A 15,803-nucleotide genomic window follows, 5' to 3' on the forward strand; every position below is an offset into this window, starting at 1 on the left:
CAACTTCATAGAGCAGAACTACAATTTTAGACAAAATGTCATTCTTAAATTTAGTTTCTTAAATAAAATATGACTTGTGGGAAGCCATTATATTCTACTTATGATCTCATTTTTTAAAACCCTCTGAGTATGGCACCAGCTCCAGGCTACAGCAGTTCTTGGAAAGCACGCCCTCCCAGGTGCGATTTTAACAGTCAAACAGTTTGACGTTTTCCCTGCATGCATGTCTGTGTATTGAGTGCATGCTAGTGTCTCTGAAAGCCAGGAGAGGGCACTGAATTCCCTGGAACCAGAGTTGCAGATGGCTGTAGGCAAGCACGTGGGTGCTAGGAAATGAATCCAGGTCCTCTGGAAGCACCAGTGTTCATAACAAGCACATTTGTCCTTGTCCATGTCTTCTTGCGTCTCATCACTTTGGAACCCAGTGCTAAGTTTTAGGGAGGGATGTAGCCCAGTGGTAGAGAATCTGCCCGTCATTCATCACAGCTTTGAGCTGCTAAGAGTGTTTGTCTAGGATGCACAATGCTTTGGTTTCAATCTCAAGTACCAGATAAACCAGGTTTGGTGAGATGCACCTAGAACCCCAACCCTTGAGAAGTGGAGGCAGAAAGGGCTGTAAGTTCAAGGCTATTTTTAGCTGTATAGCGAGTTTTAGGCCAGTCTAAGATATGAGACCCTTTTTATTAAAAAAAATAAACTGTTTTATTCCTTCGCGAGTGCTGCTCTTTTACTGCCCATAGTGAAACGATGACTACTAAGAACTCACATGTGGTCAGGGCACAGAGCTATTGGCATTACCACAGTGAGGCTGGCAGGGACTCAGGAAACATGCGTGTGGTACCTATCGTAGTGCACTGTAAAGACCGGAAGTTACTTCTCCTTCCCGCTGCACTTTCAAACTTACTCAAATAAACAAACTAGGAAGTTGATGCTTGTCCAAGCACAGGTTGGGGTGCATCTGTCCCAATTTTTATTTATGTTTCTCCTCCCAGACTTAATCCTATAGTATTCCCCAAGTTCCCAAGCTTTATGTGAGATATACTCATGTAATTTTATAGCCTACTATACTTCTTGTACATCAAAAGAAGTAAACTATCAACTCCCACACTGTCTTGCAAACGTGATCAATGCATGCCTTCTATGGGCCACCCTCTTTGATGACCTTTTGGTTTTGGGAAAGAGCCACATGGACAGTAATGTGAGAAGCTGAAAAATCCACAGAGGGCCCAGTCATCCAAGACCCTGAGATCATTGATACTGCAAGACAATCTGCATGCTTAAGCCCAAGCGCAATCCATAGAGGCTCATCAATGGCTGCTTGGCAAGGAAGGCCCTTCTCTAATGAATGTAAAGTTCAATAGAGACAGTGCCACAGTTCCCAAGAATAGCACACCCTCTTCTATTCCTTTAACATATACAAATTTTCACAAACAAAAATGTTTTCCATAATTCTGTATCACCAAACGGCCACACAATAATCTATGCATATATATATATATATAATAGCACATCAAATGCTCTAAAGTAATGCATGTTACTAAGTGAAGAATTTTCAGATGTGCAATTTACTTCTATTTTATTGGAGAATGAACATGTTTGGGGAAATGAGATAATTCATTCAGAGTCATAAAAACAGAAGTAAAAATTGGAATGTGGCTCCTTCCACTCTTCATATTCCCCCCAAGAGTCTGCTCTGAGGGTGAGCCTCAAACCAAGGGAGCCATCAGGGCAGAGAGTCAGCTGACAGTAACCCGAGGAAAGCAGTAGCCCACACTGTTAAAAGTTGGGAGGTGGATGGTTTTCTTCTGCTTCCTCTTCATTAATAAACGTACAAGCTCCTTATTTGGTTCTTTAGAATGCAGCACATAAAGCAATCGAGGACAGCCACAAAGCCAGAGCAAGCACACTGGCCATTCATAAAAGAGATACTTAGAACACTTTCTTTATATGTACTCTTCAAAAAAATTGGTATTTTGGTAACGCCAAATTAATTTTTTCAGGAAAATTCTGTTGATCACATATTTTTGTTGTTTATAGGGTGTGCAAGAACAGTTCAAACTATACAAAATACATTATTTATAATTTATAGATTAGAAAACAAAAAGTGTGGCTAAAATAATAAGAAACTAGTAAATACCAAAGTATTAATAATGCTTGCTGTTTAAAAAACACTCACTATTCACACAAAAAAAGACCTTCTATTTTGAATAGACTAACTAGCCTTAGAAAAATTAGGACGGTTTTCTTTGAAATATGACTAATGTCAATTCAAACCAAAATCTGAACAGTATAAATCAATGGTAATAAGATCATCGTGCATATTAGCTTTGTTGTTCTTTAGATATTTTTCACACCTTGTTAGAGGGTCTGTTTGTGGCTTTTATAAAACAGAGTCACTGAAGAAAGCCACTTCCCACACAGAGTACAACAAACAAGCAGGTATCATTAGTTTTTGTTCCTAGTTCCTATCATTTAGGCTGATTAAAATGTTAATTTTTACATGTGTGACTAAAAACCACGTCGCAAACAAGCGAGGCTTCGCAGTGTACTCGCCATCGTTGCGGGTGGGTAAACTGACAACGTGTAACTGCACATTAAGACAAATGTAGAATTTAGACAAAGTATCCCGTCTGCTTTCAGATGTAGACTTTCAAACCTCAGGAAGGTTTTCGGTAGATGTCATGCCTTTTAACTTGAAAAAAGATAAGCGCAAATAAGCTCCCAATTGTCTCCCCAATATGTAAACCACATCTCGGGCTGCTGTCTCTGCTGCTCCTTTGAAGTCTCGCTGAAATGTCATGTGTTGTGAAGACCGCTGTGCATAAGCAAGACAATTTGCTCACTTTCAGAATTCTTACCGGTCTCCACTGCTATCTGGTATCCAGCCTCTAGTCTCCGCGATGACCTTTCCAGCCTCTCCGTGTTATCCAGCAGATGTGCCCTCTGAAAGGAAGGGGGAGTCAGACGGATGGCTACAAGGTTCTTTTTTGCCTTTTTAAAAAATAATGCCTTTGTATGTCCTAACATGGGGTGTTGCAGGGCGGGGGGGGGGGGGGTGGTCCACAATCCATCATAGTCAAATTTTAGCAGACAGTTCAGAGGACAGACAACAATGGATAGATTTCCAATCAAACATGCATGGACCATCCACTTATTTGTTTTTGTTTTTAAAGGAGCCCCTTGTTGTGAGTGGTCACAGCAAATCTTCCTCCACACCACCGAGAAGCGCATGAAGAGCAGGGCCAACTGGATCTTTCCTGTTTTAACACAGATGGGACACAGTGCTGCGATTCCTATTTGTGTTTAGTTTTATAAAACGCAATCATTTCCAGCGCTCACTGGTCCTTTGATTTCTGTAAATCATAATTTTTTAAACAAGAACTTTTTTATTTTTAAGGGAATGTTTCTTAGTTTGGAAATGTAGAAGCTGGCACACAGAACAAGGATGCTACTGGGACAGAATACTAACCAGCACTTCCAGCTCAAGGGGAACACACGACAACACCAAAACCAGGAAACACACGGCATCTGTGTGTTATCCCCAGACATATGACACTAAGTTAAAGTCGACTGCTAACACACAGTGCTTGGAACTGTGCACTAAAACCACAATCTACTCTATGGAATAAAATTATATACAACTTTTTCATATTACATCTTATGAGCAAATTAGAGAACTCCAATATTTTAAACTTTCCTTTCTACATTGAGACCTTATGTTTTTGATCCCACAGCAGATATGTTCATGTTACCAAAATAGATTCACAGGCTAGACATGTCTATGAATGAATTGGTATATGCATGTGGTATACATGTACATATGTTTAGATACCTAGAAATGTATGATTATGTGTGCCTCCATATTTGGTTGTGGGCAGCGTTTATACACACACACACACACACACACATATATACATCTATGTATGTATATATGTATTTGTATAAATTAGTTTCTCTTGCCCTACAATCAATTTTGGTGTCTGGTCAAAGAAAAAGAAAAACATGCAACCATAACTATACAACTTTGTGTTGTTGACAGATGTCACTTAAAATTGAAGCAATGCTTTCTGAAAATAATAAAAAAGGAGGTGCCACATGCATTATCTGAGTGGCTGTCGAGTGAAATGATCTACCTTGCTCTAATGAGCCCCCATGGATCTTGGAGATGCAAGCTGTATTGACATGCACACTTAAGCTAATACACCTAGACCAGTGCCTGCAAGCTCTAGCAGCCAGGGATGCTGACAGAATAGCTCGCTTCCATCTTCAAAGAGAGGAAGTGATTAGTATGTTATCATTACCATTCAAAACGTGATTTCCTTATTCCCTCCCGGCATAGGTGACACATCTGAGATGCGGCCAGACGTTAGAGGCAGCTAAAGCCACATCAAAGCTTTCCTTGAAAATTTTTTGGGGGAAGGGTTGGGGGGAAGAATCATTAAAACAATGCTTTTAGAACAGACAGACAGGACCTGATGTGAAGGTCAGGAAGCAGCAAGAGCAGTCTATAATAATTAATAGAGTTGTCTGATGCACAGTGCAGAAATTAAGAGAAATGTTGCCCCTCCTTTTGGAAAATAAACGAAATAAATAAAATGGAGGAAGGGAGAAAAGAGCTTATTTCACAAAAAGCAAAACTGTTGAAGGCTGCAACTGAGAAAAGGAAGAGCACAGGTGTTCTCTGTGTTTGGCACAGCTATTTCTAAATAAAACTTCCTATTACTAAAGCGTGCCAAAAATGTGTCTTTAATTCTGATTCTCCTCATATACAGATTATGACAGTAAAAACTGCTTTTCCCTCCTCTGCATACTGTTTTCTACCCAAACAAAGGACTTCAAACTGGTGATCCTCTAAAGAAATATCAATCTGATCTAAGAAGCAAGAGTAATTTTGAATTTTAGTCCAGAGGAAGACAATTTGGGGCTTATTTTCATATTGTATAAAATCCTAAATTCAAAGAAGACATTTAGCTTAATAGAGATAAAGAAATCACAGACTATACTGGAGTTGGCTCTTCCTCAATGCTTATATATGATGGATGAACAAAAGCTAAACATGTGTGGAATAAAGTGTTTAAACGTGGGACAATTTGGGAGGCTCCAGAGCTACATGGGAAGCAGAACGTCCAAATGAACATTAAACACTACACATGCGGAAGTAATGGAAGTGATGGCTTCTTTTGGAGAGTTTCTCCCCATGCCCCCAGAGAAAATCTCCACCCAAGAGGATGATCAGTTTATGGGTAGCTTCCCAGCAGGGTTTCCCTTCATTTTTTGAAACTTCTTCAGTGAAGTCAAACAAGTCAAATTCTTTTAACAGCTGCACCATTTACATCACCCTCCTTCAGCCGTTTACGCCCCAGTCGTGTAAATGAAAGGAGACACAGCACAGTCATGTGCCCCACACTCCATCCCAGACTCATGCTCTCATCCTCTTCTTGGACCTTTGCGGAGCAGGTGAGGGAAGCTGTGCAGGAGCCTTCAGAAGGAGCTCAGTTTGTGTGAGGCGCTGTGAAAGGGGAAATACTGGGGATGCAAGATTCTAACAGCTCGGTGTACACAGCCAACGCCAGATCAGCTCCCTCTCCGCTAAGACCCTGCCTCCCAGCATACCCTGAAAAGAGCATCACGAAGAAGGACGGGCACTCTGTGCTCCCAAACACAACAAAACACGGTGTTTTGGAAGAGATAGGTGTTTGTCCTCTTAGAAGAGATGAGAGTGAAAATTGGGGTAACATTCACTGCATGAGCACAAGCGACTCCTGACTGGGAGAAGAGCCCCTCTCAGCAATCTCCATTTAAGCTCAGCATCACCTAATCCATAAGTATTTGTGCTGCACCCAAATCAAAGACACAGACAACACTATTCCTCAGATTGTCATTCCATCGCCCGGATGATCTCATTCTACTGACAACAATTCCATCACAGAACAGCTTCAGAAACATCAACCATGGTACTAACACACACAACTGTTGACAGAGAAAAACAAGAGAATTTATCAAGCAATAATATATTACAAAAGAGATGGGGACATAATTTTCAGCTTTCAAAATTAAGAATTCCTCTGATCCTGCACTACAATGGAACAAAAATCTGGCCAAAATTATACTTGTTTTCGTAAAGCACAGGAATTTTAGCCATCAGATCACTGTCGATTCAGGGACAAGAGCTTTGTGGAGTTTCTTGGCATGTGGTTGGTGTGTGTGTGGTGGGGGGGGGTGTACAGGCATTCAAATCATTGTTCATCAACCTTTGAACATTCAAATTCCTCAGCAAAAGGTAAGGATCTCCAAATACACAAAACAGTCCACCTCCCAGGGAAATCATGTTTATGTCATCACTCATTCAGAGAGTAATCAATAGTGTAACTAATTATACTGATTTAGTATATACATACATACACATACTTCCATGTTGGAAAGGAAAAGGCAAACCCAAAGTAAAGAGGCTATTGGTATTCTTTCTCCCTTCAGCTCCCATGCCATTGTCACTTTGGCTAAGCTAGGAGCTCACTGCCGTATTTCAATCAACCACTGCTCACAAGCTTAGGAAACAACTCCAACATCCACAGAACAGCAGCTCACCATCAGAACCACCCAGGAAAAGCTGCACTCAGTGTGCTCAACCAAACGACTGTGACTGCTGGGAGCAAGAGTACTATTCTATGTCCTTGTGGGAAAACAGAACTCAGCGTTACTAAATAAAAAGTGATTGTCTCCAAAAAGTTGAATCGAAGCCTTGGTGGGTTTGGCCTTGGTGGAAGACAACAGCAGCACCCTGAATCATTTGGCCACAGTGACAGGCACTGCTGCGGGGACTTATGAGGCCCCCGAAGAGGCTGGGGCAGCAGGAAGAAAAGGGAGAACTCCTTTGGGGGCTGTTTCCTACAGAGAGGAAAGTGCTTAACAGTGGAGCAAGATTGCTGCTCTCAGGTGTCCTGGACAAGGGCAAGGGCATTTACAGTGCACAAGTTCCCTGTGGTACCTTATGTGGGACCCTGGAGTCCAGGGGTGGGTGGTGTCTCAGTAAAGTAAACCAGGATCAGAAAAGAAAATAAAGTCATAGTAACTTCACTGAGAAACTAACACAAATAAACAAATCTGAAACCCCACAAACAATGACACTCTGCATAGTTTTAAGATATGCCTCTATTATCCCTCTCTTTTTTGTTTTTATTTATTTATTTATTTGGCTTTAAAATATTAACTTTCTCTTAATGTCAGCAAAGATGAGTGAGGGCCTCGCAACAAGCAGGGAGCACAGTTGCTCTGAGGAGATGGTCAGAGAAGATTTCTCAAGTCGTCAGGTCAATAGTTTTGTCAAGGGAACACTTCCCTGGAAAAATGAATACAAGATCCACTTCGGATTTAAAAAATATATTTTATAAGAAAAAGCAGAACTAAGGAGAAAAAAAGGAACTGGAAAATACTTACCTCTTCACGTAATTTTATCAACTGCAACATGAATGCACCAAAAAAAGATAAAAAGGGAAGACACGGCAGAAAGAAGGATCAGCTGTGTGACAGGATACAGAATTAACATTGACAATTCATCTGTTTACATGTTTAGCATTTAGAAATCACAGACAAACACATTAAAGGAGCCTAAGCACAGACTACATGCAGAGGTTTGAACAAATAAAGATCACTTTCTCACACTGTCACATTAAACAAAGAGACTAGTGTGAATTTCTCTTTTAAAGTACATCTAAGAACCATCATGAAATAAAGGGGAGCGACTTCATAGAAGTCTATATTATAAAAAAGAAAACAAGTTTACCGTGTCTCTCTTCTAAGAATGCACCATTAGAGAGGCTGTGTATATACACGATTTCAGGATGTTTCTCTATTTGGAGACTTGACAACTGACTTCAGATTTTACCAACAAATGAAAATGACCAGGAGTTCGTGCTTTGGCTCCGTTAAGTATTTAAAACAACGACAAAGATAACCTACTATTATTTTCTGGGTCAATGCCATACTTGCACCCATTGTAATGACAGGCTGCATTGGGTTAACGCTATTTCAGCTGAGAATCAACAAAAGCATGTAGCTATCAGAGGAGTTAATGTCAAGATCTGTGCTTTTTCTTAAATAGTACCAGCACTTACTGGGTGTGTTTTTATTTGGCTTTTTGTTTCTTTATTTTCTAGTAATCTTAATCTTCCAAACTGGGACATATCAAAACAAGGAACCCTTTTCCTGTGTTTGTACTGTGGTTCGTTTTCACTCAAGTCAAATCAAAAGCCACTCTTTTATTTCTTAGTCAATTCTCCCACTGTGGCATTTTAATCCCCTACTTTTCCTTATTTTCCTGACAGTAACAGATGTGGAAAGCCCCTAGAAACCGAGAATCTATGAAATCATACACCTGGCCCATTCTTGGTATGTTTGACATCCTTCTAAATCACAAATATCACTGCACTGGTAAAATTACTACCACGGTTTCTACTATGAACGGAACAGAAGCCCGGGCTACAACAGACTGAGTCACATTCTAGGTCTGAGCCTTGTATCCATAGCCATTCAGGACGATAACTGATCATCTTTAAACATCCAAGTGTCTGTAACATCGGTTACCACACTTGACACACGCAGGCCAATGTGCTACGAATGGTTCAGTATAATTTTAAAAGTATGATGCTTAGTTTACCATGGCCCTGAATTCTCAACACTTAATGCTGATTTAGTGTCAAATTCAAGGCGGACAAGGATGCATTTCAGCTCATTCTGTTATTTCATTTTTTTCCTGGAAAGTACTTAAAATCTACAAGAAGGAGATTCAAATTGTCATAAACCCTTTATAGAAAGGGTTTAGAATTAATTGTATGGCATCTCAATCTGCACTTAGCAAAATTTTAAATGTCAAACTTTAAAAGTCCTTGTTCACACCAGACAAAATTATTGTTTTTAAATACTCATTCCTTTCTCCACAGCCATCCAGGGTAGAGTCTCATCTTTCCATGTGGAAAAGCAACAAATCTGTTCTCCAGATGAAGTTAAAACCTAAACTAGAATACCTGGCCTATCACACATCTTTTCTCTTTGCCATTTGAACATCACAGCAGAAAACCCGCAGACACTAAATCTCAGAGAGGCGATGTGGGAATTGACCGTACAGCTCTTTCCTTCTGGGGCACTATTCTTCAGTTGACTATGATACTTAAAGGGCCAAAGTTTAAAACCTCTCTCCCTCTCCAGCAATGGAGTCCATTGGGGCATGCCACCCTGCCATAAGCAAGGGTGTTTAAAAATGCTGCCCATTTGCCTTTTCAATGGGTTTCGAACAAAACAAAACAAAAAATGTTCTATCTTGTTTGTGCTGCATGGCTGCATTCAAACTCCACACCGGATTTGTAGCTAAGCTAAGTAAAGGGACGCTACTAATCTTCATCTTTCTCCCCTTTCCTTTTTTTTTTTTTTTTTTTTTTTTTTGGTTAGGCTGAGAGTTATGCATAGAAATAAACAAAGATGGTCGCAAATTAACAATGCTTAGACTCCACTAGAGGTAGTGATTTGGACACTTTTCGAGTTACTGGCTTTATCATAGACGCCATGAAAGTGTGCAAAACCATCATGCTGGCTTATGGTAATCCACATCTCTTTTTTTGAAACAAAGATTTCTCCCCACAACCCCACCCGGAATGCAGAATTTGATACAAGAGGTAATCTGTTCCTTTGTGGGCTGAAAAAAAATCTGGTTTACGCTGGTTTGAACCAGTGGAATCTCTTGTGGTTAAGCCTTCTGCTGTGACTAAAATCAAAACTGCACTGTGGAGCATGTAAGGGTGGGTGGGTGCGCATGCGTGCACTTCTGTGCATGTGTGAGGCGCATCACGTGACTCCCAGAACTCCCGAATTTTTTTTTTAAAGCTGATAACGCCACTGCCGTCTCTGTCCGCATACAGATAACGAATAAATGCTGAACTCTATTAAACACCCTTTACACATTATCGTGGGTCGAACACACAATTTTCTGAACTTATGATGACAGTCTATTTATTTTGCTAGAAACCCCCAGCACGAAGGAGCAGATTTGTGCCTGGTAATGATCTGCTCTGCCGGGGCTATATGAAATGATACCGACCTTCTTCAGATCTTGCAGAATTAAATTGACCGACTTCACCCCCTGGTCTGTAGCTGAAGTTTGACACACTTTACGCACAGCAAGCCCAAATCAAAACTTAAGAGAACCTTGTATTAAAAAATTAAGCAATCATTATCTGTTAAATATTGCTTTACCACAAAAACTTCATATAGTGGGAACTATTCCACCCTTTATACAGTTAAAAAAAAAAAAACTTCTTTGTAGGATTTTCTCAGGCACTGGATCAATATAATTCTGCATATGGCGACAGAGAGTCTATTAATGTCCAGACAAGAGCTCTGAGCATGTTGTTCTCGCCGTTGCCGCACCCTGCTCTGAGAGTCTATGCTTTATTCTATATCTAGTTTTTGTTTGAGAATGGCTCTCATGAAAGGAAATAAGTTAAAATACTGTTAAGCTTTCCACTCCGGGTAAACGCTGCGGCACTGCACCCAGCAGCTCAACTCTTGAAGCAATGGCACTGCACACTGGAGGACAGACAAGAAGGCGTGGGACACACTCTCGGGAAGACAGGGACCAGATCCTCAGCACTTCCAGGTGCAGAGCAGATTTTGGCACACACACCCCTTGGTAAATCCAGGATGAGGTATATTTAATCAAATGAAACAGATATGAGTCAGAAATTGTGCAGGAGTTGATCTGGAATGCAATTAAATGTATGCTGTACTGAGGACATTACAGATTCTCTTGAAAAATCCTTAATTGTACAAACAGCGGCATTCCCAATCATGGCAGATGTACAAATACACCCCCAAAGTAAATTACTGTTATTGATAGTCAGCTAGAAGGTCGCAGCTACACGCATCAACAGTCGGCTGTAAATGTCTAACAGGACTGGCCACAAACGCCACAGAGATGGAGCTGATTGCTACTGTGTTCGTGCCTGTCCAAAGTGTCACAAGGAGCCACTGTATGGAGTTGTTCACAAGGCACTAGGAATGAAGTCAGCACTTTATATGCTTGCAGTCACCGTTACTGGCTGTTATTTTGTTTTTCCCCTTTCAATCACTCCTGATTTTTAGTTGACAGATATATGCTAATTTAAGTGACTATGACTAATTTTGTTTATACCCAGGCTTTATGTGTATATTAAAAGTATATCTTAGATATACAACAAAAAGGCCTGAAAGCCAGTGCTTCAACAATCAGCATGAACATAAACTTCTCTCTGGGCAGAAGAGAGTTTCTTATATAAATCGTGGGTAGTCCTTCCACCCAGAACACCCACCTTCTTAGCTTCTGCTCTATACAAATGTATATGAAGAGCCCATTAAAACCTTTTCTGTACAGACACTCTGCTTTGACTGCCGAGTCAGGGCAACACTGATAGAGAATAAAAGTTATTTTCAAGTGACATCTGAAGCCAGTGGTTAAGGGAGTGCTCATTTAAATTACTATGTTATGACAAAGAGCCTCAACACAGGACTTAATGACTTCATCATGGCACGGAGATTCTGCTCTGCAAGGTAACAAATTATCCAAAAAGCTTAGCATGATCTCTGTGAACGTTCACAGCTCATTCAAATGTGAGGCTGGAAAGTCCACGGAGCCGTAGCGGGCCATCTCCACACCCTCACGACAGCAATGCGCCGTGCCGTATTGACTGGACTGGCAGCTCCTTACCAGTCTCAGGGCCAGCACTTTCAGAACTTGTGAGTTTCACTCAGATAAGTCTAGGGGAAATCTTTGCATAATCACTTTAAAGTGACAGGATATAACTTGAAAAACTCAAAAATTATGAGCTCAAATCTATTTTTGTGGAATATTTTTCTTTAGGCATAAAAAATCATACTTATATGTATGTAAGGCTAATATTTTAGGTGCATTAAATGTCCCTTAAGAGAAGTGAACAAGGTGTAAAAAGGATCCTGTCAGAGAACTACAGCATCATCAGAACACGCAGCCTGGGTTAGGCAGGAGCCCCTCCCTTCTGTCCATTCTCCAGCAGCTGCTCAGACGAGGGAAAGTCTACAGCTTCCAAAAGAACTGACAGGGAAGCTGCATGTACACTTTTTTGTTTGTTGTTTGTTTTCTTTTGCAAATAAGATAATGCTTTTTCTTTTTTACAATAGTTAGAGAAGAAAATTGTGATTCACTCCAAGAGTCATGCATAATCCAAACCTCACTTTAAAAAGGCAGAAATATTTTCCTCTCATTCTCCCGTTTTTTAATCTCTTCTGAGTAACCCCCCTCCCAACATTACCGTTCACTTCTGTTCTGCACCACCCCGGTTAGCTATCCTCACACTTCAGTCAGGGAAGCTGACACTGCAAGTCAAAGCTGAGTGATGTCTGAACTCAGGCTGATACCATCCACACAGAGGAGGCGACAACCCAAACAAATGGACTGCTCAAATGATTCTTCTCCCACTTTTCGGGTGGGTGGACGGGTGCCTCTGTCACACCAGCCTCCGCCCAGGTTACAGTGCTCACATTCTGTGTTGCCTAATTTAGTACCAGTAAATATAAACCCTGAAGTGGGAGGTGCGTGCTGCAAACTCTGCTGGATGGATGGGCTGCATCTTCCTCTCAGTCACAGCTGTGTCTTAGCCAGGGAGTGCCACTTGGAAGAAGGTCTTACCTACAGCGCTCCCCGCTACCCAGCAGTCCCCAGGGCTGTGAGAGACAAAGTCGGCTTACAGCAAGCATCTTGAGACATGCTTTTAAAGAGTTGCACATACCATACCATATGAACTTACGGTGTCTGCAGCATTAATTCAAAGAAAGTAGCAGGGTGCTAATTAGACTCGTGACATGACTGTGCCGCCGTCCAATGAGGAATGGCGGGCAAGCTGTAAGAACCGTTTATGAAGAAACTGAATCGGGAATGTTTTTCTGTATGCAGATCCTACTGCTATTGTCACCACTGTCACCACAGAAGCAGGGCAGGCCTCTGCCTGGGCATGCACACAGTCCCACACTGGCGCTGGGCATTTGCATCTGGTGAATGTATTTTTAAGAAGCCACACAATGGGAGCCGGGGCTGTGAGGCTGGATTTTGAAAGCTTACTTTCATTTGTTTGGCTGCGAGTGTTGACTTAATTGTGCTGCATTCCTATCAAAGCTGCATTATGTACTTTTTTATTCCTCTTACATGTGTTTGAGGTGAAGACCTTGGCTTTGTCTGCAAACAGCGTGTTTCAAGTTATTCCTTAAGTACTAAATAATAAAGAAAAGAGAAGAAAAGAGTTTTTTAAAAGATGGCAGACAGTGATCACGAGGTAAAGGGTTAAATGTAAGATCTCCGAGAAACATTTTGAAGTTGATTAAGACTCCAGCTTTGCATTAAACAGTATCGCTTCCACATGAGTTGCTGCTAACACTGTCAGGGAGCAGCTTGAGAGCCCAGTGTGCCTGTGACCTCCTTCACCCTCCAGCCACCCACCGGGCCTTCCTCATTAGCATTCTACCTGGTTCTCGGAGGAATTCCCATCATCCCCTAGGAGCTCATTCCGTACTTCGTCACTGTAGGCGATCCGTGACCTTTTCTATAAAACAAAACAAAAAGGGAAAGAGCGAGGTGAGCATTAGAAAGTAAACACGGCCAAGCATTCCTGGTATCAAGGCAGCCATCTCAGACCCTGGGGAGCCCCCTACTGGAAGCCTACCGGTAGAGCTAACTCAAAGTTCCCCAACACAGCTTAATGGAAATTACAAATCTGTTTTGAAAAGAAATACCAATAACGAAAGAAATTTCTGCTTTGTGTTAATGTTCTATTATTTTTCATAAGTAGATTAGAATTAATTTATTCTTCTGCATGTTGTTTGAATAAAACCACTAAACTGGAAGAAACACAGTTATATAGCTGGTTAGTTTTAAAACTCAGATTGTAATTAAAACAGGAGTGTATGGGAGTCTCCGGAGGAAATGCACTGTGCAGTCTAGAACAACCTCTGAAAGTCTCTGCTTCTAGGATAATATTCCTGTCACCAACTGCACACTGGCTATCTGGACAGGCACATGTATATTCCATCACTGTGATGCTACTCTCCAGGAAGAGAAGGGACTGGAAAGCCATTCCCTAGCTAGCGGTATTCAAATGTCCCCAACTCCTCTCTAAGTAATAGCCTAAGGAAGAGCAATGCTGGTGAAGGAAGGGAGAGAAAGTGGGGGTGAGCAGACAGACAGACACTGGTAACGCAAAGAAATTCCCCAGTTCCTGTAACTAAAGGCTATGTGAGTCACCGTCTTCAGTGAATCGTGCTTTGGAGCATCCATCCCCTCACCTGTACGGTACACTGTGCATTGTGTACACTGCAGTCAGAGGGACACGGCTCCAAGCCATTCATGCCTTGTCTAAATACACAAAAATCAGTTGTGAAACTTGAGTCTGGTTATCAGTCCCTACTTCATCTTCATCATGTCAGGGTCAAAAGTCATTTGCTGCTGACTCTGATTCTCAACTAATTAAGTAAAACGGTCAATTAGAAAATGGAGGGTGGGAAGCTGTCATGTCTTTCCTGGACTCCAATGATCTAGGACTTAAAGTTCTTAGTTGTTCATCTATGGTCTGGAAGAAAGTCCTAGAGTTTCAAAGAACTACCTGTAATCCATAAGTAAAAGGCAACTGGAAGATTACGATTCTATTTTTCTAGTAGTCAATGAGTAACACTGCTCGGTTGCAATCAGCTCATTAGACCTTAAAATCGTATTATTTAAAGGAACCTCAGACAAGAACAACCACTGAGTTACAGATCATTTAAAAAGCTTGTCTTTCTCAAGTGGGTGCCTCATCTGAAGCACAAAACACAGAAAATATTCTTTCTTTACTATTTTTTCAATTCTCCCAAGTGTGGCACATAACAGAGAATTTAGTTTATTGCATATAATTCAGTTTATTGCTTTTCTGGATGTAATTAAGCAAATGATATGCTGGATCTGGCAGAACCCAGTTTAAAAGGCTTACTGGAATATAAATAAACACACACACCACCCAGATACTTGTTTGAGGAAAACAATGTAGTATCGTGGAATTCTAAAGGTAACTCTCCTTCCACTGTGCCTAGATTATCAGGATCATGATGCTCAGCTGAGTTTCTTCTACCTTATAAACCAGCTCTGGAGAGACTCAGAGAAACAACACAGAGCTATAGAACACTTAGGGATAAAGGAGACAGATGTGCCCACCCCTGCCTGCCCAGAGTCTCCCTCTTCAACAGGGCTTTCCTGCCACAAACATCTGTCTTAAAATTTAGCAGCTGCAATAGGTCTCTGTGAGGAGATAAATAAGACCATAGTTGCGTTGCAGGGAGAAGAACAAGTCATAAGGCCTTGGTGTGTGGTCAGTAAGGACATCAATATGCAATCTCTTCAAAGTTCAGCCATGGCCCAACCAATTTGTCTGTGAACTCGCCAGATATTTTCTCACCACAGAGAGCACATGCTTAACCTGGTTCTCCTGTGGAAGTTACTGTGGATTGCCCATTTCTACTGACTTCATGCAGAACATTTTTAAATGCTAAGTTACAAGGTCGGCCCACTTAGGTCATGTCAGACCTCTTTGCCCACTTGAAGACCCCACCATCACAGTCTCAAACCAGCTAGGCAAAAGTATTTTACAGCATTAAAGGAAATGAAAACCTTTAAGACAGGCTGATGTACCAGAGCTGCCTTTTGCATTATTCATTTCATCACGATGGGGGACTAAAACATTCCACAGGATGCAAAAATATCATATGGAGATTGTTTTCTGTTT

General features: G+C 41.2%; 1 protein-coding gene across 4 annotated transcripts in view; it reads right to left on the minus strand.

Annotated features, from left to right (window-relative positions):
• Positions 1-15,803, minus strand: part of Vti1a (vesicle transport through interaction with t-SNAREs 1A) — a 323,734-nt gene that overhangs the window by 244,240 nt on the left and 63,691 nt on the right. For 2 of the 4 annotated variants that reach the window (XM_057777477.1, XM_057777475.1), the window contains exons 4-6: positions 13,518-13,595; positions 7,435-7,455; positions 2,859-2,943 (exon numbers count right to left, since the gene is read on the minus strand). In XM_057777477.1, coding sequence (XP_057633460.1) covers positions 2,859-2,943; positions 7,435-7,455; positions 13,518-13,595 — 184 coding nt within the window. The remainder of the gene's footprint in view (positions 1-2,858; positions 2,944-7,434; positions 7,456-13,517; positions 13,596-15,803) is intronic. The other 2 variants (XM_057777479.1, XM_057777476.1) reach the window with 1 other exon arrangement.

This window comes from Chionomys nivalis, chromosome 8 (genome assembly GCF_950005125.1).
Source record: "Chionomys nivalis chromosome 8, mChiNiv1.1, whole genome shotgun sequence".
Lineage (NCBI taxonomy): Eukaryota > Metazoa > Chordata > Mammalia > Rodentia > Cricetidae > Chionomys > Chionomys nivalis.